Source organism: Callorhinus ursinus, unplaced genomic scaffold, assembly GCF_003265705.2.
Source record: "Callorhinus ursinus isolate GAN/ISIS: 27379988/994484 unplaced genomic scaffold, GSC_fseal_2.0 scaffold50, whole genome shotgun sequence".
NCBI lineage: Eukaryota > Metazoa > Chordata > Mammalia > Carnivora > Otariidae > Callorhinus > Callorhinus ursinus.
In genome coordinates, this window is record NW_027397112.1 from 801,167 (window position 1) to 823,861 (window position 22,695).

At 55.2% G+C, this 22,695-nt stretch overlaps 1 protein-coding gene across 2 annotated transcripts in view; it reads left to right on the plus strand.

The window, feature by feature from the left end:
• SDK2 (sidekick cell adhesion molecule 2) overlaps window positions 1–22,695 on the plus strand; it is a 255,584-nt gene that overhangs the window by 113,951 nt on the left and 118,938 nt on the right. For both annotated transcript variants that reach the window (XM_073883174.1, XM_073883175.1), the window contains exon 2: window positions 5,781–5,940. In XM_073883174.1, coding sequence (XP_073739275.1) covers window positions 5,781–5,940 — 160 coding nt within the window. The remainder of the gene's footprint in view (window positions 1–5,780; window positions 5,941–22,695) is intronic.

The following is a 22,695-nucleotide window of genomic DNA, read 5'->3' on the forward strand; positions in this document are numbered from 1 at the left end:
CCTCTGGGTTTTACTGGCAGGCATTAGAAGCCTTTTTACTGGCAAGACAAGTAAGGCTCCGGAGTTAGTCTGCTCAGGGTCAAACTTTAGTTAGCATAGGAACTGGGATTGAAACCCAGATTCTCTTCTCCCACCGCGACCTTCAAGCCAGACCCCTGGGAAAGGTTGGCACCCGGAGGCTTGAGTGGTGAGCAGAGCTGTGGGGAGGGCGCCCAATGAGCTCTAACCCGTGCTCTTCTTACCTGATCCTTCACACCTGCTCCTGTTCATCCTCTGCACCATTTGGCCTCCCTTATTCCCAGGCTTCACTCCTTGCATCCCAGTAGCTCGTGCCCCGCCCCCATCCCGCAGCCCCCACCCCAAGGTGGCCAGTCTCCCCTGGGTTGTTCTGTTCCCGACTCATTCCCAGCCAGCATGCCTCTCATCCCTGGATCTCATTCTGGGGCCATGACATTCGAAGCTGGTGTGGGAATGCCCCTGCCACACAACCAACATGACCCCTACTTGTGGCTTCAAAACCAGTGCCCAGAGACAGGCACCATCCCTCACTCACCACCCATGAGGCCAAAGGTCCAGGTATGAAGAGCAGGATAGCTGAGCATCAGCTATGGAAAGATCTGGAGCTCTGGAATCCACCAGACCTGACTTCATGTCTGGGAGGCAGAATCAAACAACCAAACCTTCTCAAGGGTCAGTCTTCTCATCTGTAAATAGGGGGTAATGATAGCACCTTCCTTGGAAGTTCTCAGGACTCTTGACGGAGATGATGGACACAAAATGCTCCCTGTATGGAAAGTTCCAGGAGGGGCGCCTGGGTGGCTCAGTCGTTAAGCGTCTGCCTTCGGCTCAGGTCATGATCCCAGGGTCCTGGGATCGAGCCCCGCATCGGGCTCTCTGCTCCGCGGGAAGCCTGCTTCTCCCTCTCCCACTCCCCCTGCTTGTATTCCCTCTCTCGCTGTGTCTCTCTCTGTCAAATAAATAAATAAAATCTTTAAAAAAAAAAAAAAGAAAGAAAGAAAGTTCCGGGAGAAGCACGAAATAAAGGCAGTGGAACTAGAAGTGAGGCTTGGTGATGGGAGTTGGGGGTGGGCTGTCCTGAGTCCCTGCTTCCTATGACCCAGGGCCTGGCCAGCTCCAGGGAACACAGGCTTTCCAGCTGGGACCAGCTAGGAGGCCATGGAGGTCAACCCAGAACAAAGATGACGGTGCAGAGACCAGGGGTTGGTGAGGAGAGAGGTTTGCAAGAATCCGAAGCTCCCCCCAGTTCCCGCGCATCCCAGAGACGCCCCGTGAGTGAGCAGTTACAGTTCCTGTGCGCCCAGAGAGGAGCTGCCAAGAGACAGGCCTTGGCGCGTTTCAGAGCTGGGAGGGGATTTGCCCCTGGAAGCCGGCTCCGGAGGGCGATAGACATCTCCTGGCCAACCGGCTGGTGGGCGGAGGTCTTCACCCTGGCTGCCCAGACTCTGGCTCCAGGGGAGGTGGGAGTCCCAGGCCTGAGCTGGCTTGGGAAGTCAGATTCCAGGAGCACTGGAGGGACTCCAGAGAAAAAAGGCATTATGTTGCTGGGGGGCAGAAGGGAGGGGAGAGGTTGGAGTTGAGATAAGCTTCTCTACGGGGCCACACCGCGGAGCCTGGAGCCTGGAGCCTGGAATGGAAGGATGACAATGGGGCTATTTAGTGGGAATATCAAGGGCCAGGCAGTCAGGGGCCGCTGAGTTGTTACGGGAAATGAGAAGGAAGCCCAAGACTGCAGCCTCTTGTCCGCCTCCGAAGGCGGCTCTTCCTTCAAGGATCTCACACTCTTGGTGGTCAGGGACCCCCAGCCATGCTATACCCCGTGTCCTGTGCACACACAGGGCCTGCCCTTTCCTCTGTCCCTGGCAGGACCGGCCCGTGACTGCTCACCCTGCAAGCTCACATACGTAGATGCAGATGTGGGCATAGATCTGATTATAAATAAGTGGCCCATCCCTGTGTGACACAACAGAAGTTAGCAGAAGGTACAGAGCGAAAAGTGAGTCCCCTCCCACCCAGTTCTTCTTCCTAAAGCCTCACTGAGCTCATTCTCTTATGTAACCCCCTAGAAAAAGCCTCTGCCTAGACAAGCAAATATATTTTTATGCTTCAGGGAAAAAGAACACAAATGGTGGCAGATTACATGTCCGTTCCACACCTTGCTTATTTTCACGTAACGGTAGTTCTCTAAAACCATCCCAAGCCTGATGCTGTGGAAAATCCTCGAGTTTGGAAGTGTGAGCATTTCTGTAACCAGTACCGGCTTGATGGACATATAGGTCATTTTTGAGCGTTCCCTGTTACAAAACATAATGCTACTATGAAGTGCTGTCCCTTCGCCCATGCACGGGTTTGCGTGTGAAGGAGAAGTCTCTAGAAGAGCTGGCGGATGGGGGAGGAGGAGCGCGTGTGTAGTTTTGATGGCGCCACCGGACTGCTCTCCGCAGAGCTGCAGTCCCACAAAGCCATGTGCGCTCACGCCTGGGCCCCCGCGGGCTGCCCGGCACGCGGCGCTATCTTGCTTTCAGATCGTGGCCCAAGTGATAGGAGAAAACGCTATCTTACTGAATCTCGTTTGCCTTTCTCTTTATCATGAGGTTCAGCATCTTGGTCTGTGTTTCGGAGTTATTTGTAATTCTTTTCTGTGAACCGTTCATATCCTTTGCCCATTTTTCCATTGGTTTGTTCATGTTTTTTCTTACTGATTTATGGGAATATTTTTTATATCAGGAAAATGAGCTCTTTGTCCATGAGAGAAGTTGCAAATATTTGCCCCGAGTTTGTCATTTGTTGCTCTTTTGTTTATGGGTATTTTTTTTTCCATGTAGAATTTTTATATAGCTGAAGGTATCAATCTGTTTTATGACTTCCTGGAGTTTGTGTAGTACTTAGAAAGTACTTGGCAAATACTTCACCTCCTCGAGATTATATATTTTTAAACCTCTGTGACTTTTTTCTACTTCTTTTAGAATTTCATTTTTCATGCTTAAAACATTGATCCATCTAGCATTTATTTTGAGGAAAAGTGTGAGGAAGAGATTCAACTGTTTTTTTTTTTTTTTTTTTTACCCCCAAATGGCTCCCTAGCTGTTCTAAAGTCATTTGGTGAATAATTGATCATTTCCCCACTGACTTGAAATTCTGCTTTCATCATATATTAAATAATTCCATATGTATTGGGGTTTATTTCTAGATTCTGAGTCTGTCATTTCATCAGACTATGTGTACGAGAACACACTGTTTTAATTATTGCAACTTTATAATATAGTTCAGTCTCTGGGCTAATCTTCTCTACCTACCATACTTTTTCAGAATTTCTTGGTTATTCTTTTGTTATTTTTTTAAATGTGAACTTTAGACTCACTTTGTCTAATTTTAAAAAAAAATCTGTCTTTCGTGTGTGTGTGTGTTTTCAAAGCGAGAAAAAGTTTAAGGGAATGACACCCATATAATATTGATTCTTCCTATCCACAGTTCTCTTCCATTCTCAGCTAGCGCCTTCCCACTGAGAAGGTGGCTAATAGGGTTGTGTACAGTTATACAAGTTGTATACTGCACAAAGGAGCGGCTGGTGCCCGCCAACGGGGCATGAGCTCTTCTCTCCCGTAGTCTGCCCATCTGCACATACAATCAGTGGTAACAGTAGCCATGCCTACTATGGTGTGTTCCAGGTGCTGTTCTAACCTCTTTATGTTTTTAAATTTATTTAATCTACACCACAAACATATCCCCCAATTTACAACTAGGAAATTAAAGTGCAAAAAGGTTCTAAGTTGCCCAAGGCCGATGATTTGTGTTACCCTCCCGTGCATTCATGGCACAGAAAGCTGTTCCTGCAGGTAAACACATACGCATACACACACACCCAGACACACACTTGAACACACAGACACATAGAAAACACACCTACACACATACACAGATGCACACAGACACTCGAGGACACATACACAACACACACACGGGTGCACACGCACGCACACACACACACACGGCTGTCCCCCTGCCCCAGTATCCTTTCCCTATCAGTGTCTTGCCCCCTAGAGCCCCCACATGCCCTGCTATGCCCTGCTTTTGGAAGACAGCAGGCCTATCAAGGAAAACCAGCTAGCTGGACTCCTGCCATTGCTCAGGGCTGAGTAGGGCCTCCCTCCCAAATCCCTGTATCAGGTCGCAGGGCCGGGGCGGGGCACCACACGGCAGGCCCTGGGAGAGGGGAGCCTGAGCCCCTCCCAGGCCTCCTTGTGAGGATAGCGTGAGATGAGGGATGCAGGGATGCTCAGGGCTCGGTGGTACCCAGCAGGTTCTCTGGGGAAAGGGCAGCCCCGCCCTCCTCTTCCCAGCGTCATTATCTCGGCAGCTGCTGGAATCAGCCCATCCCCGCGCGCATCACTGGCCTCCTCCACGCTGGTGCCCGGAGAGCCGGAGGAATGAGCCGGCACAGGCGGACCTGGGAGCAGGTTGCCCAGGGAGCCGCTATACGGAGGCGAGGGGGTCTGGGTGCAGAGCACGTGTGTGCACGTGAGTGTGTGCAAGCACCCGCCCCACCCACCCGCCCCTCTGATGTTCTGGCTCTGAGTCAGCCCCGCATCCCAGGGACTGAATCACTGGGGGCTGGGAGTGTTATTGTTTTAAAACAAATGGGTGATGACAGGAACTAACAGAGGGTTTTTAAAAGCGAGATTCAAAGGGCTCTTGAACGCTGCTGGGGAATAGGAATGTGCCTTTGAAGTGCGAATGTGCCCATTTGTCAAACGGGGAGCAGAGCGGCTGCCTCAGCAGAGCAGGCTCCCAGCTCCCCGCAAATGGGTGCCTGCTGGCCTCTCTGCCCTCCGCTGCCACCAGAGGTGGGCAAAGGACCGGGGCCAGGGTGGGCGCTGCTCCCCCAGTCCACTCCCCAGAGAGGGCCTTCTGATGGGCTTTGTAAGGCGGTGAGCTCTGTGACTGTTATCAGGAGCCATGTAGAGGGTCAGGAGCAGGGATGGGGTGGGGTTCAAGGAAGACCCTCCGCAGTAGTCACAAGTTATCCACTCATGAGTTTGAGTCCAGGGGTGTGGGGTGGGGGCGCGATGCAGTCTGGCCAGTTGACCGGGCCCCAGACGTACCTCACGGGTGCTGAGTCGTCAGACTGTGCCTGCGGCCAGGGTGAGGCCTTGACATGAATGTGAACCCGCCTGCAGACCACAGACGCCCAATTCTGGCCAAATCTGAGCATTAGAGGACAGAAGGATCAAGCAGCCTGGTGGTGGAGGGGGCCCACGGGATGGACTCTGCCCTTGATGTCTTTGAGGGGCTCCCCCAGCCTTGGGGGCAGGACCCAGGACACCTGTCACCTGCCACTTGTGTCAACCCACCCCCCACATTTATATTCCCTTTAACTGAAGCGCAGCAGGTGCCCCCCCTTCCTTCTGTCCTGCAGGGAGAAATCCAGAAGCACGGGGTATCCAGTGGATGGGGATACAGAGGGGAGAGAGACACAAAGTACCCGAAAGAGGGAAGGGGTGGCAGCAGAAGGCGTGAGCCTGGTGTGGTCTGGGAGGAGGAGCGAGGCAGGGAACTCGTTGGTAGGCGTGGAGGACTTACTCTGAAGATCAAGCTCTGAAGTTGGACCGACCCAAGTTCAAGTCCTCCCCCACCACGTGACCTTGAGCAGGTGACCTGGATGCAGCTGCTCTGTCTGCCCAGGGGCCTTAGGGCACTACATGAGCAAAGACCCGAAGGCGAGCAGGTGATAACTGGTGGCTTTGTGTGTCTGTTTCCCACAGATGACGTGGCCCCCTATTTCAAGACGGAGCCGGTGAGGACGCAGGTGCACCTGGAGGGGAACCGCCTGGTGCTCACGTGCATGGCCGAGGGCAGCTGGCCGCTGGAGTTCAAGTGGCTCCACAACAACAGAGAGCTGACCAAGTTCTCCCTGGAGTACAGGCAAGCCTCCCCTCCCCTCCTCTCCCCTCCCCTCTCCTCCCTCCTGGCTGCCAGGGGAACCAGGATGGGGGCCTGTCTGGCAGTTTAGGGGCAAGAGTTCCCATGCCAGCGCTACTGGGAGGCTGGGGTGGCAGAAGTTGGGGGCCAAAGACAGCCCTGCCCAAGGAGTAAGAGGCCCCTGCCCTGCTGAGCCCAACAGAGGATGTCTAGGGAGTGGGCCAGGGGTGCTACCCATACGGGGTGGACCATGCAACAGGGAACAGAGCAGAGGCGATGGTCGGGGTAGGGGACTCTACCACCAGCCGCTGGGCTGTGGTCGTGCCTGTGACCAGAGCCCCTCCTCCCCAACCCCTGAGAACTCTGCTATCTCCTGGGGGCACTGGAGGGGCCTGGGTCCGACACACGGGCCGGGGGTGGGGGGGCATGTGGCAACGTGGGCTCAGTGAGGAAATATCTTGTATTTGGGGGCAATGCAGGTGTGACATGGAGGTGGCCTGCCCAGGGCCTTTGGGCTTGTCGCCACTCCGTGTTCATGCCCATGCCCAGAGCTCTGGACTGGCCCTTCTCTCCCCAGGACACCGCCAAGTGGGGAGAAAGCAGAGGAGGAGGAATGGGCCCAGGGTCTCAGTGAAGCGCGTTGCTGCTGGAAGCCCGAGCTACCCTCCACGCCCGGCCGGGCCGCCAGCATTTTCCTCCTGGCAGTCCCTCCCTCCGGCTCCTATCTCCCATCTCATCTCTGCCTGTTTTTACTGGCTCCCAACCCTGTGGCTGGTGATTAATCCCCAGGCCTGATGTGCATAATCGGTTTTGTTGGGGATACAAGATGTCTTGCCCAGGGGATGTTGATACAGATCTGCACCAGGGACCGGAAGGGAAATGAGAGGAGGGTGTTTAATTGCTTGAGGATCTGTCCTCTCTGGACAACCCTCCTTTTCTTAGCTGAGCGGGGAAGGCCAGAGTTTGGGATTGCCCCCCAGCCCCAGCCCCAGGTTCCTTGTGCCCCAACCCTGGACTGCACTGGCTGGTCGGTGTGGCCACTTTGTCAGAGAAGGGAGCGGGAGGGTCCAGGACAGGAGAACCACCTTCCCCTCTTGACGGTGAGAGTCCGGGAAGCAGGAGGCCCTCCAGTGCTGGCCACTCTGGGGGTTGGGTCTCCAGGGAGCCCACGAGGGAGACTAGGGGTGCCCCCGTGAGCAGCCCCTATGGCGGTTTTCAGTTGGGGGCCCAGAGCTCTCCTAGCTGCTGCCTGGCGTCCCTGGGGCAGTTTTGACAGCCTCTGTGGAGAGCCCCCACACCCTTTGGATGGGGCACATGCCTGCACAGGAATGCCGGGAGCATGTGGCTAGCACACCACAGGTTTAAGTGGTGTCGGGGCCTCCCCGCCTGCCCCTGACTTCTGCCTGCAGGGAGCCGGGCCCGGATCCGGGAGGAGGAGAAGGGTTGGTTCTTCATCATTCAGTCCTGCCAGCAACCCTGTGAGTAGGTTCAATTAGTTGTCCCATTTGACAGATGGGCAGACTGCAGCTCAGAGACATTAAACACTTCACCCAAGGTCAGATTGTTGAGCTGGGCTTCAAATATAAGTCGTCTGGCTCCAGGGCTGGAAATCCTTTACATCCAGCGTCTCATCAAGGAAGGACCGCTTCCTTAATATGCATCCCAAGCAACCTCCGCTCACTGTGCTCTGCGGGTTCTAGAAAACAGAGCAGACTAGGGAATGCAGACACCGTTGACCCTCGAACAACATGGGTTGAGATGCGCGGGTCCGCTTATATGGGGATGTTTTTGATAAATGCAGCACGGCGCTGTAAGTGTGTTCTCTCTTCCCTATGGCTTTCTTAATAACATTTTCTTTTCTCTAGTCTGCTTTCTTGGAAGAATACAGTACGTAATGCCTATAACATAGAAAATCCGTGAGAACTGACTCGTTATGGTCCCGGTCAGTCTTCTGGTCAACAGTAGGCTGTTAGTAGTTAAGTTTGGGGAGTCCAAAGTCATACATGGATTTTTGACCGCATGGGGGTCGGCACCTGGCTCTTCGGTTACTCAAAGGTCAGTTGGGTGGTTGGGTGGCAGTTTCAGGGGGACACAAAGAAGCTTCCACTGGGGAAACTCCTCTCCCTACATGGCCTTCAGAGCTCTTTAGGGTTGCTCCTGATGACACGTGCCTTACCCACTGCTGCTCCCATCTGAGGTGATATACCGACACCAAACAGGACCCTCCCATCCCGGCCCCCCTGCCCATGCCCCCTGTGCTGCCTTTGTTCAAACCGTCCTGTCCCCTCTACTTGGAATATTGCGTCTTCTAGAACCTTCTTTCTCTCTCCTGCAGGATCCCAGCTCCTTCAGAAAGCCTTTCCTGATAGTACATACGTGTGTTCTCAATCAATATCTCTCTGTCTCTGTCTCACAACACGCACACACTCATGTCTGCCTCTCTCTGCCCTTTGTGATCGTCCACAATACATCCCATTATACCTTTTGCCTTCTCATCATTTGTACACAACGCTGCAAGTAAGCCACAGACCTGAGGTCGGGGCTTTGGGAACCTTGGCGTTTCCGGAGGTCTCAGGGCTCAGAACCAAGAACTTGGTTCTGCCGGGCACTCTCTCCCCTGGGCTGCTCAGCAGCACCACTTCTGGGTGCAGACTTCCTTCTCATGTGGTGAGTGACACTGAGAAGTTTGTGGTCCAGAGGCTTACAGCCCCATGATTTCAGGGCAGAAGGAGCGTCCCTGGAAGCTCCACATGGGAAGTCCTGGGGAAAGATTCTGATCGATCCAGCTTGGGTCATCCCACTTATTTTTGCTAAGTTTTTTTTAAGAATTTGCAGACATCATGTCACTTCACCCCTAAGTAGAATTTCCCAAGAACAAGGCATTCTCCTACAGAACCACAACACAGTGTTCACGCTGAGGAAATGTCCCATGGATATGGTACCTCTGTCTCATATGTGGCCCATATTCACATATCTCTGTCCCAGTGATGTTCTTTGTGGCTGTTTTTACTATTGTTTGATACAAGATCTAATCAAGGACCGCACATTAAACTTAGTTGTCAGGACTCTTGGAGTCCTTCAATCTAGAACCATCCCTCATTGTTTCTCCCATCTTTCATGGCATTGGCATTTCTGAGACCTCAGCCAGCTTTTCAGAATGTCCCCCAGTATAGATTTGTCCAGTTCTAGCCTCATGATTAGACTCAAGTTAAACCTTTTGGGCAAGAGTATTACCCAGATGTGTGTCCTTCTCAATGCTTCATACATGAGGGCACTCAGTGTCATCTTGCCCCATTATTGGTGATTTGGGTTTGTTGAGTTGGTCAAGGTGAGGTGCACCAGATTTCTCCATTGTCAAGGTATGGAGCTATCCACTTGCCTTTAGGGCATAACTGGAAACTGTGAATATTCTCCTCCCCAGGAATCCTTCACCCGCTGGTTGAGTATCCATGGAGGAGTCTAACCTGAATCCATTATTACCATTGTGGTGGTGATAAGCAGATTTTCTACTTCAATCATTTTTTTTACTTATATTTGTCATCCTTTCGTAAAAGAGATCTTCCCTTTCTCATCTTCTTTAAAATAATATAGCATCAGTATGAACTGACGGATAATTTTTCCTATTCAATGTGTCTTGATCTATCCCTGTCATTCTTCATTTTGATGCTCAGTAGTAACCCATAATTGGCCAGTGGAGCTTCTTCTAGCTGCATCCTGGGTCATTTGGACATGTCCCCACCAGATTTCTAGCACTCTCTTGCTTTTTGGCTCAATAAAATGTTCCACATTCGCTTTTGAAATACATGCACGCCAAAAATCGCATCCCAGAGGAGGGTGGCCAGCTTCTCATCCCATGGTTCTCTTAGCACCACTTTCTATTTCCTAGTCTCTTGCAAACCCCAGGCTTTGAGTTGGGCAATAATATCCAATTTTCAGGCAAAAAGATGGCTGAATTTACTCAGCAAGTCAAGAGAAAATAAGATTCGAAGTGCCGCCATAAATTTCACTGTTTCCTACCCTGTCTCCAAAGGAAGAAGTTTGCATTCACATCCAGTCTCCAGTGGCCTTTATTCTCAGTGGGATCTGTAACTGAATGGGCGTGGCGTGCACACGCACGTGTGTGTGTGCGTGCGTGCAAAAGCGTGTAACATCTACACAAAGGGAAGCCTCTGCATCCTTCTGAGCATGCGTGTCTGGGATGAGTTTGTGGGGCCACATCCATCCCAGGGGGGCAGAGTGCAAACAGCATGGACTTCGGAGTTAGGGCCACCTGAATATAATCACGCTCCTACCACTTCCTGGCTCTGTGACCTTGGGCAGAATTAGCCACTGCGCACTTGTTTTCTCATCTTGGAATCAGGCACCTGCCTACTTTAGAAGGTTACAGTAAGAATTAAATGAGATTCTATGGGACGAGCCCCGTCGCTGATGTCATGGAATAGATAGATGGCACTTGCTAGGATTATACGGGGCGTTTGTCTCGACAGCATAACAGCACAGGTCTGGTAACAAACCCAGCAGATCTCATGTGCAAGCGAGCACATCTCCGAGGTGGTCGCGGGGACTCTGGACACCTATATTCCAATGCCACTGTTATGGTCCGGGACCCTTCCTAGAACTCCTTTTGTCTTGTCAAGTGCTGTGAGAGCCCCTTGTTGGTGACCTGTCTTACCTGTTTTGAAACCAGCCTTGAACTCCCAGTCTGAGAAATAAAGGGGCTGTAACAGTTGGGGGTACCGCTTGGGTTCAAAGCAATATCAGACTCTAAGGAAATGAGATCTCTTTTCCCATGTCGGTGGGACACTGCATGGAAGGACCCTCCCAAAGCTTTGGGAGCCGTCCCCACTGCCCACCTCTATCAGTGGAACAGGTGCACGGCTTCCCACAGTGACTCTCGGTGTGTGTGTTAGGGGTTGGAGGAAGGCGAACACAATACTCAGGTGGAGGCATAAGGTCTAATGTGTTTGTTAACCTCTGTGCGTGAGTGTGCGTATGGGGGTGGGTAAGTGGGGGGTGTGATTCCTTCATGCTCTTGTATGCATGTGTAACTGTTGGGAGTTGGTGTCTGTGCAAAACACGTTGGCGGGTTAGCCTAACTTCCTAACCAGGTGGGATGCTAATGCATGGAAGGTCGGGGCCTCCTGTGTTGCCCTTGGAGCCTCTTCCATCAGATCGGTCTCCTCTACTCCCTCCAGCACCCCCCCTCTCCCCTCTCTCCCCCTCCCCTCCCCTCCCCCTGCCCCAGGCCATCTTGCCCAGGCTGCTGCGTCCATTCTGCCTCCCTTTGCTTCCACTAAACCAGCCAGGGCTGCATGGCTGGGGACAACCCACCAGCTCAAGAAATGGCAGGTCAGGCAGGAGCAATGGGGGAGGCGGGAGGGGGGATGGCCCAGAACCGCCTGCCCTTGTGACCACATCCTGGCAAAGCCATCCACCGGATTCTGCTGTCCTGCCCTGCTTGTGCTGTCTCCCATAATTCTGCTCACCGTTAAAATCAACTCAGAAAAACAAAGCAGCTGGGTGGATCGCGCGCGCGCGCACACACACACGTGCACACACACACAGATTCCCACGCATGGTTAACGTAACATACGCGTTCTCACAGCGTTATTACCCTCCTTTTGCAAACGAGGAGCCTGGAGCTCAGAGGGGTTCTGGAGCTTGCCTGCGGGGTCATGAAGAGAGCAAGAGGCAGATCCAGGAGGCCTGTTTCCCAGAGTGTGTTCTTGTCCCACCTGTAGAGATGCACACAGGGTCCAGACCGGGCTCTCTCTTCCACACTCCTGTCCCTGTATGTCATTCTTCTGCCCTGAGAGGCAAGAAGCCAGGGGCCCCCTCAGACCCCCCTGACACACAAGCGAGAGGGAATGAGACCAGCAGAGGCCGAGCCCCGCCCCTGAGGCCACAGCTGGCCCCCGGCTGGCGTGGAGAAGAGCAGGTGTGTGGAGGGGAACCTCCGATGAGCCAGGCAGGGCCTCTGGCTGGCCCCAGGCTGGGTCCCCAGCCCCACTGCCAGGCTGATGTGTCTTGTGGGGGGAGCTATGGTGTTGGGGCTCTGCACGCGGGCTCGGTGGCGGAGACAGTAAAGCCCCGCAGCGGAGGCAGGGACCCAGGCATGCCACAGCCTTTGAAATTCTTCAGAGGAGAGGATGAAGCAAAACTCTCCGCACCAGCTGCTTTGTCTCTGGCTTATCCTCTGGCCTCCCCTTAGAAGTGAGAGCAGGCTGGGGATGCAGAGGCCAGCAGGCTTCCCAGAGGGCACTGGAGCACCTACCACGTGGGTGCCCGAAATGGAGCCAAGCTCTTACCAACAGCAGTTCTGGGAGATTGGTGCTATTATTATCTCTGCCTCATAGCTAGGAGTCACAGCTCAGAGAGATTCAGCAACATGCCCAGGGTCACACAGCCAGACCTGGGGAGTCAGGTTTTACCCAGGATCTTTTGGACCCCAAGCCTGCATTCCTCCACCCCACTCCCTGCCACCCCCTGCCGCTCCGAGCTGGCTGTCTGGCCTTGTTTGTCCTCTCCCAGGACAGTGGCACTGCTAGGACCTGCTTTCTGGGGATGGCCCCAGCCAGCCTTCTAAACCAGCACAGGAGAGCCAGTCATGGCTAACACGGGGCTTACATGGGCCCAGCCCTGTTTGAAGGGTTTCACATATGTTAACTCTTGAAAACGAGCGCTCCAAATGATCAGCCACCTCGTGCCGGGCCCCGTGCCGGCCCCTTTCCCTTTGGCTCTGTTTTCCATCCCTGAACATCAGCAGTTCCTGCAGGAGAGGCATCTTGGTAGTGAGGGATGTGAGGCTCCGTGGCTTAGTTCCCTGAAGTCGTGGAAGATCTTCTCCCTCCCAGCCTGATGGACAAACGTCAGGAGAGGCCTATCTTTGCCCAGTCACGAGGTGAAGATTTGGGACCTTCTACCCACCGGGCATGGACCTAGACCAGGAGGACAATAAGAAAGGGCAGGCCAGCCCCGCCCATCCCTCTGCCCTTTGCAAACCTTTGTGTTCTAGCCGAAGAGCAGGAGCCATAAGGGCCTGGACTAGGGAGGGACGGCAGGTGTAAAGACCAAGAGAGGGTCCCAGAGAAGTTTGGGGCCGCCTGTGGAAGATGTTGAACTTGAACCAAGAGGGGAAGGGCATTGGTGTGGACGCGGCATGAATGTGCCCCTCCCCCCGCCGGTGGCACAGACACTGGGCGCTGAGTGAGCCCGGAGAGCCCTTGCTGCCGTGGAGCTTGCAGTCTGGAACGGAAGCAGAATGCAGTCATTCTGCGCACGTATTAATGGACCCCGGTTTCGACACATGCTATCGAGGGAAACCACAGGTCGGATGTGTCACCAGGGACACTGAGACCTAGAGAATGGGTAGAGTTAGCAGGGGCAGAAGGGGGCTTACAGACAGAGCCATGCGCACAGACTCTGAGGCTGGAGGAGCTAAAAGATGACCAGCTCGGACAGGAGGTCAGGACCCTGGAGGAGCGGATGGGGTCAGTTAGGTCGGGGTTTGCTGGCTCTCTTAGGGGGCTCTTATCTCAAGCCAACAGCGATGTGGGGCCCCTGACTCGTTTGTCACAGGGAAGGGACACCATTAGGTGTCCACTTCCAAACTGCGTAGCCAGGCAGCTGGGTGAGGAGTGGGCTGGAGGAGAGCAGGTGGGAGCCGGGCTGGGCCGTCAAGGCGGGAGGGGGGTAGCTGGGCCATCTTGGAGACAGCAGGGATCAGAGGAACAGTTGTGTCCAAGACCTATCTCGGAGGCAGAACTGACAGGCCTCAACGATGGGCTGGATGTGCAGGGGAGGGGGGGAAGCAGGTGGAGAGGCAGGTGGTGGGGGAAACGCTGGAAGGGACACTGTGGGAGGTCTCCGTGCTCCCTTTGGGTGCTCGGCGAGCCTTTGGTCAGCCTCGTCCAGCAGGCAGGAAGGAATGGAGAAGAAAAGCCCACGCTGAAGGTCACCGTGACAGCTGATGCCGTGGGAATGAGCGGGCTGAGGGAGTGGACACGGCACAGGGGGAAGAACCTCAGAACCCCAGGAGGCAGATAAACAAAAATGGTGAAAACCTGCCCAGCAGCATGAAGCCAGGAGGCCATGAAAGAGATTGGGGTGTCACAGAAGTGGGGGGGGGCTTTAGAGAAGGACCGAGTGGCCCGCTGTGTCAGCTGCTGTGGGACACTTAACAACTGTCAGCTGGGTTTAGGGACAGAGGTGACCTCAGGGAGAGAGAGGAGGGCTGGATGAGGGGCCTGTAGGGGGGACGATGTAGAGGCAGGAGTGAGCATGAGAACATTCTGGGCTGTATCCTGCAGGTAGTAGGTGGTCTCTGGAGGATTTGGGTCAAGGGAGCCTCAAGACACTGTGTGTCCCGTCCTGCCCTCTGTCCAGCCTCCTGTCTCACCAACACCCTTGGCTCAAGGGCAAAAGGAGCCCTTTCCTGATGGTCTCTGCTGTTCAGTACACCCTGCTTTTACCTTCCCCCGACCTGTCCTGTCCGTACGCACCTTTGCTGCCTGATCTCTCTAGACTCAGCACCGGCATCCCCCCAGTATGAATCCCAGTCCGGACCCTCAATGTGACCCCTGCCTCAGTTGCCCAATCTGTCAAATGGGAATAATGGCACCAGTCGCCACCTCCCAGAGGGTCGTGAGCGTCACGTGAGGTTAAGGGTGCAGAAGGGTGTCTGGTCATCGGTGGCTGTGTGAGTGGAAATGGTGGCCTGGAAGCCAGCCCGTAAACACCACCCACCCATGTCCACCCCGCCGGCCAGACTGTCCCCACTCCTCCTGCCTGGCCCGGGTCTCATTCCGGTGCTCCTAGGAGGTCCAGGTTCCTCTTCCACGACAAAGCCGGACCCACCCACCCCTTGCCAGCCTCTTTGGAGATGGACTCTGATTTGGCCGTGAGTTTGGACATCCTGTCTGAAAATTGAAGGCTGCCGGTGAGAAAGCTGGAGTGTAGGAATTAGTTATGATGGGCATAAATTGAATTTTAATAGAGATGTACGTGGCACGGGGCCAGTGTACTCAGGCAGAGGGAAGGTAGTAATTAAAAGTTAACGAGTTTAGAAATGTCGTAATCCTTAGGGAGGGATGGGGGAGGTGGGCTGGGAGGAGGAGGAGGCCCCCAGCCAAGCGTGCTGTCCTTCCCCTGACCCAGAGGCCCTCCTCCCGCTCCTGACGAGCCCAGGAGGGGAGGAGGGCTGTGGGGAGCCCAGCAGGCCCCGCATCTGCACACACCTTGCAGGCTTCCAGCGGCGGGCGAGGTAGCAGAGTCAGAGGGACCCCCAGACAATGCTCATGTCACCCACGAGGAAGACCACGAGAACAGGGTTTATCAGCCTGGGCACTGTTAGCATTTGGAGGCGGAGCATTTCTTGTTGGGGGGGGCTGCCCCGTGCCCTGCATCATGTTTCCCAGCATCCCTGGCCTCTACCCACCACGTGCCAGTAGCCCCCTCCCCCCTCAAATGGGACAACCCAAAATGTCTGCAGAGCTGCCCAATGTGCCTTGGGGGGGCCACATCCGCCCCATTGAGATCCAGTGGTCGAGGGCGAGGCACCTGTGCCCCCCAGACCCTCCCAGCTGGAGCCAGGGCTGCCCCTGTGTGTGCAGGCGTCCTGCCATGCTCGAGTCAGTGGCTGGCTTGGCCTGAGCACAACCGGCCAGGCATCAGAGGACCCCCGAGGGCAGAACTGGCTGGCCACCCTGATGGGGGTCTCTCCTGCCCCCCTTCTTTGTCTGTTCCCCACAGTCCAAGTAGCAACGAGCTGAGTCCCTTTGATGCTTTATTTGCTCCCAGGCGTGGGATGAATGGGCGAGTAGGACAAATCCATGGCACAGATGAGAAGACAGAGGCTCGGAGAGACCCAGAGCCCGGCCCAAGTTCAGTCACCCAGCGGGCAGGAGGGTCCAGCTCCCCCGTGTCACTAAGGCACCCTCATCGGCTCTGGCAAGCCTGCTGGGAGAGAACACAGCCTCTCGGTTGCAGGTAGCAGCCCCGACACTGTCCTCACAGGTGCCCAGGAACACTGGGGTGCAGGCCTGCCCCCGCTTTAGGACAGGTTCTTCCTGGACCTGAGGGGGCCAGCCGTGACCTTGGGGTTTGCTGGTGAGTGACAGAAGCCCGGAGAGAGGCGACAGGGAGAGCCCTGGAGGGTCGGGGCAGGTGGTGGGCGGCGAGGGGCACTGCTGGCTCCCTGTGCCTCAGGCTGACGTTGCAATAATTATGTCAATTAAGATGAATAAGTTCAAAATGTAAGGGGAAAAAGGGAAACAAGAAGCAAAAGTCTCTGAAGCATTGGCTGTCTCCGTTTCCATAGCAACCCGGCTCTCACATTCTCCTTACTGGGTCCTGGCTGGGGGAAGAAGTGGGCCCCCCACCCCCGCGGAGGCTGGAGATGAATGGCGGGTGTCAGCCCGCTGGACCCTGAGCTGAGGGCACAGGGCCTAGGGGCACCCGCTCCGGGCCCTGACGGACTCACACCAGGCCCCGCTGGTATCTGGGCTGAGCCCTCGGTCCTACAGCTGGGACACGCTGTAGCCCGGAGGGGAAAGTGGCTTTGCTCCGAGACCAGACCGGGTGTGAGGGTCAGAACGGCCCCTCAGACCCAGACCCCCTGTGCCCCCAGGCAGGGCTGCTTGGGCCTAACTGGGTACCCCAGCCGTGCAGTGCTCTGGCATGATCGAAGGCAGAGGCTCCTCGATCCAGGTTGATTTGCTGACCTTTTCCCCATCAGCCAGGCTGAACTCCTCAGGAGGCGGGAAAGGATGTGCTGTGTTGGGGGAGGCGGGGCTGGCCTCGCCTCTCTGTCCCCTTGGATGTCTGCTGAGTTCTCCTAGTGTCCCCCTGGGTTCACATGGGTTCCAAGCATCGCTCCGAGCTGTCATGGCCCTGAGAGCCCTTGCAGGTGGGGCAGGGAGGACATGCCCATGCACCGTGGGCCCCCCTGAAGCTGGAGCAGGCAGGGAGGCTGCAGTGTTTCTTCTGCTGACATGCTTAGTAGACACAGCTCTGGGTGTCCATCCACGGCCCACACGTGGGCACCCTGCAGGACCCATCACACGGGCACGCACGCTGCGTACCCACACGGTTCACGCTCACAGGCGGCCCAAGGAATCCACAAAGCAGTCACTAGGCTTCCCGTTTTATAGATGCAGAAACTAACGCCCAAGGGATAAAGTGACATGTCCAGGGTTACACTGCAAATTAGGGATGGGGCAAGGGATGTGCACCAGCTGCCAGCGTCACTGCCAGAACATTTTAGAACACATAGGTGTGCACACACAAGCCACGCTCTCTCTTCTCCTCCTTCCCCTCCTCCCATTTTGCGGTGACTGACAGACTCTTTGGAGCCAGTCCCAGCAGCCCTGGGACAGGGGGGCCGAGGTACCCAGACACCCCAGAGTGCAAAATAGAACATGCGGGCAAAGCGCTCGTTGCCACTTTAATGAAAGGCTCCCAAAGAAACCTTTTCTCTGATGAACGGAGCCTATTTCTTTCTACCACTAGGAAACTTAACAGGCAAATGAGGAAGGGCTTGATCATTCAGCACCTGAAATTGACAGACTTGAATCTGGCCCTAATCCCTGGGAACCAATGCACACAGAGGAGCGCAAGGCGGGCGTGCGTGGCCCGAGGTCCTTGGGGAGGCAGGGAGGGGTGGTCTCCATCAGAGGCACATATGTTTTTTATCTGGGATAGTCCAATATATGGAAATGAGATGTTCATTCTTTCTCCCCACACAGCTGGACTGGAGACCCCAGCGTGGCCTAAGAACTCCCCCTCCCCAGATCTTCCTGTGGGCCTCCCCCTCTCTGGCTTTCAGCCAGGACACAGAAACTAATTAGATCTTGACTCAGCACTCAGGCAGGCAAATGGTCTAGACAGATGCCTGGGGAGTTGGTAATGACCCCTGCTTCCTGGGGGCTGCCTAAGTGCCTGACTCCCTTCCCCCCACCCGTACCCCTCAGAGCCCCTTTCTGGCCCCTGCACGGGATACCACTACGTGGGAGGGTTCAAGTGGTCTCTGCCCTGTGTCTTTGTCCTCCCAAGAGGAGTCTCTGCCGTGGCCCACTTTTCGGCTCTCTTACTAATGGGGTGCCGAGGTGTTTGTGACTTTGAATATCCCACCCTGGCCAAGGAAGAGATGTGCTCCCAGCCAGCTGCGCAAGTCGGCCACGCAGAGCCTCTTGGGAGTGGGAGGAGGGGTGGGGGTTGGGAGCAGGGGTCTCAGCTCCAACTGGCAACCTCTGGGGGCTCAGTGTCAGCAGGGAGCAGGTGGGGGCTCACGGAGGGCTTAGGGAAGGGAGAGGCCATGCTTCCTGCAGAATGGAGTATAGTAACCAAGAAACACAGTCTCACTGGAGATGGGGCACAGACCCTAGAGGTCAACCTGCAGCACATCCAGAAGCTCCAACCATTGCACCCGCTCCTTTACTTTTGACCCCTAAGGAACATACGCAGATGGGGGGGGTCCCCCAACCACAGGAGCATGCTCAGACAGACCTCGGCCACAGCCTCTGGTCAGATACTTACTGCTGCCCAGAAGAACATTCCAGAACTTCATGACTAAAACCACCATGATTTTTCATTTTTCTGCTTGTCTGTGCTGGGCACATATGAAGGTACGTTCTGCTGGCCATCTGCTGGGCTGGACTGGACACCTGTGGTGCTGGCCTTTCTTCCCTTGGTTTACCATCCTTCATGGCCTAGTGGTCTCAGGAACTGGTGGTCTGAGAGGTGAGTGCAGAAGCTACAAGGCTTTTAAAAAGGCCTGGGCTTCAGAATGTTCCACCAGATTCTATTGGTGAAAGCAAGTCACAGGGTCAACCGTGATTTAGCAAGAGGAATAGACCCCACACTTGACTGGAGCTGTTGCAAAATATTAGAGCCATGCTCTTCAGGCTCCTAGCCTCAGATCTGGCTGGTGCCTGGCCGTGCACACAGATCGCCTTTTCCAGATGGCAACTCACAGGCGGGTCCTCAGGGCCTCATTAACGCCGTTCTGGCCCGGTTCCCCCACCACGTTTCCCTGAAGTCACTTCTGAGGGTGACTTTAGAAAACCCAAAGAGAATGGGCAGAGGTGGCAGTGAGTCATGCTGGACAGAGGCCAGAAAAGTCAGGGCTGCTGGGATTGCATTCAGAGCCAGCTGCCTGGGGTCTGAGCAGGTGTTTAGAAGGGTGGGGAGGGGAGGCGGCTCTGGGCCCCCGGGGCTCAGGGCAACTACCATCACAGCTCCTAACACAAGATGCCATGGTTTGAGGGTAGCGCTCCCTCCTCACAGGATGGATGACTAAGTGAAAAATAGTAACATTAATAATCCCAGTGGCGGCTCATTCTCAGCGAGTGCTTTCCACACACCTCACACTGGCCCTGTCTTAAGCCCTTCACAGGTGCCCTGTCACGACATCCTCACCACCTCTCCCTCCACTTCAGGGAGGGACTAGAGCCTGGTGGTTAAGAGCACAAAATCTAGAGGCAGTCCCCTGGGGCTCTGCCACCTACTGGCTGTGTGAGCTCGGGCAAGTTACTTAACCTCTCTGTGCCTTGGCTTCTTCATCCACCAAATTTGGATAAAATTAATTCTGACCTCACAGAGTAGTTAATGAGGAATAAATACTTTCGCATAATATAAGGTGCTTAAGATAGTACTTGGCTTAGGTTATTATTTATTATTATTATTATTTCTATCTTATAGATGAGGTTATGGAGGCACAGAGAGATCAGACAACTTGCCCGAGGTCACACAACAAGAAAAACACACTGACAGTCAGAAACCCTCCTTCTCCAGTGCCCACCGCCCCGTAGAGCAATTGCCCCCACAGCCCCTGGCACAGCACTCGATGCTGCTGGTCGCTGGGGGCCTGTTTCTGACCTCGGTGGAAGGGCAGCCAGGACTCTTTCGAGGGGAGATACACCGCAGAGCCGGGAGCACCCTGCCTGGGTACCTAAGCCTTGGAACTCTGGGAGGAGAAACGCACTGACATCTGAAGCCTGGCCCCAGGTAGAGCGGAAGAACATCGGCCCTGACCCTGAGCCAGGTCACCCTGAGGACCGAGGAACAGAGTGGACATCTCATCACGTGTTCCCCTCAGGATGGCCAGGGATGCCTCTTCCCAGCGTCCCTCCACTTGACCTGCCCGGGGCCAGCTGGCGGGGGGGGGGGGGCCCGGGGGAGACTGGTGTGCATCCTCCAGCCTCATCAATATTCATTAATGCCACAAACATCTGGCCTGGGAAAATCAGGAGCCTGGTGAGGGCCAGAGAGCAGGACTCGGCTGGGCAGAGCCTGGCAGGGTCCACACCATCACCTGCCTTCCGTGACCACCCAGGGCTCCCCCCAAAGTGAGTGCTGCCCACGCGCCCCACCCCCTTGGTGTGAATTGGCCATTATCCTTAGTGGTGATTGAAGGGGCCATAACAGAGTCCTTCCTGTTCAGAGATGAGCAAGTCCCTGCTCCCTTCTGTTCTCTGGGACTCGGAGATGCCCGGGGCCAATGTTTAGCTCCAGGGGGCAGCATGTGGTCTAGCGGATAACGATAGGAACAGAATGGACTGGAGGCGGAGCTAGGGGGCAGTGCGTTTCTAAGCAGGGGATGGCAGTGGCAATAACATCTCCTAAACACAAGGCAGCCCAGCACCGTGGACGCATGGCCTTGCTATTCCGACTGTTGCTGCTGATCCTCAGAGCCTAACCCAGTGCCTGACACCCGCCAGTCTGGGCTGAATGATTAATAATAATAGTACACGCAAGGACACATTTCTTGAGTGCTTCCCAAGTGTCAGACACCGTGCTAAGCGCTTTGCAGTCAGTTCTGCTAGAATGTAAAAACCACCACGCTATGCAAAATCACGCAATAAAAACCACAGGTCTAATGAGGGAAATGGGGTGAGGGAACAGCATTCAAAAACTTCATTAGAGGCACATAAAAAAAAAGAGAGCAACCTACTAAAGACAGTCACACAGGCTCCCGCATGTTCAGTGGGTGAGAAATGCATAAATACTACAATAAATCTGGCACTCCGCCTGGGAAGGGGCCCGTGGTCCACTTGGGGATGTGGGAGGCAGAGGGCTACAGCTCCCCTGAGTTATTGCAAGCTGGGGGAGGGAGCGGTGTCTGAGATGGAAAGGAGAGTTGTAAGACCAGACCCGGGGGAGCTGAGGATGCTTGGGGGGCCCCATGGGGTGCGTGGCTCTGCATGCGAGTCAGCTGCATGCGGTTTTGTGCATTTACCTGGGGTTTCTTGCGGACGAATCACGCACAGGCAAGTGCAGAACTCAGGCTGTGCTCACATTGTTCCCCGATGTGTCCCTGCAGAGTGGAGGGAGAAGGCTCCCCGGGTGGCCCTCCCTCCAGCCCTCCCTTCAGCGGGTCTAATTAGGAGGCCGCTTCTCTGCCAGGGGCCCAGAGAGGCCATAAAGGCAACCTCTCCCCCGTGCACCTAGGAGGCTGGGGAGGCTGGGAGAGAGAAAAGCAGGTCAGTTAGGTTGCTCCGCCAGGCCTTCCACTATTTGGCCACAAAGCACAAACAATCTGGCTCCTGGAGGCCGGATTTCCATGCAGCCTGTTACTAGGTGTAAAAAAAAAAAAAAAAAAAGCCCCTGAGGAATCTCAGCTGCATGTGGACAGCCCAGGACAAAGAGCTGCTTTGCTGCCCCAGAGGCGGAGGAAGGAGGGCGCCCTGGGGAAAATTCCTGAGCATCACTGGGAGCAGAAGACAGGCCCCACTTCTTGCCTCTCTGTTCTTCCTCTTTCCTTTCTAAAAAATAAATAACCACACTGCCGCCCCCCACCGACCCCCTCAAACCTCAGGACTCCTTCCATCCCAGTCATGTTTTGAAAATCCACCCTGAAACACCTGCAGGTTTGAACTCCTTGAGCCCAGACAGGTCTCGCGTCTCTCTGCTCCCGGAATAAAACCTGGTGTCCTGTCCCATCCTGCGCTTTGCAAAATGACCCCAGATCTTGTGACTCCTGGCTCTTAGGTGATTCTGTCTGCGGGGCTCCTGGGTCGGGACAGGTTCTGGCAGCTCCCAGCAGCTCCCGGGAGGCATTTCTCTCTGGGGTGTGCCCGGGGACCGGCAAGGGCACCAGGTCAGGGGCAAGCGTGGGGCAGGACGTGTGTGGGTTCAAATGGACCTGACATTTAATGTCGCCCTGCTGCCCTCTGGCTGGATGACCTAAGGCAACTTGCTCAATCGTTCTGAGCCCAGGGCCCTGGCTATAAAAGGGGGAGGAATACCTTCCCTCTGCAGTGAGCATGGAGGTGAACCAGATAATATACTCTAGGTGTTTGCTCGGAACCGGATGCTCTTATCGTTGTTCGAGAGAGTGGGGGCAGTCCCCCCTTCCTTTCCCCACAGTGACGGTCCCACCTGCGCCTGCTGAGTGGCCACGTTGGGCCTCCCTGCCCGCCTACCTGTCTTCTTGCTCCGAGTCTGAGGGGACCACCCTGCTGATGGCAGCCCTTAATGAAGTCCTTTCCCTTGTTCATTGAGAGCAGTTAATTGGCCCAGAAGGTCACAGGGCAGACAGACACCCTCCCCAGCCAACTCTAGCCTGGGCTGTCATGGTGTCAGCAGCCTCCAGTCGATAATGCCACCATCCCTCTCATTGACCACAGGCCCCAGGATCAATCCGGGCATTGCGGCTTCTCCCAGTGGGAGCAGGGAGGCTCAGAGCCACACACAGGGCTCCCGGGGTAGCATGGAGCCTGGGACAGGGAGGGGAGGCCCTGCAGAGGGTCCTGAGCTGCC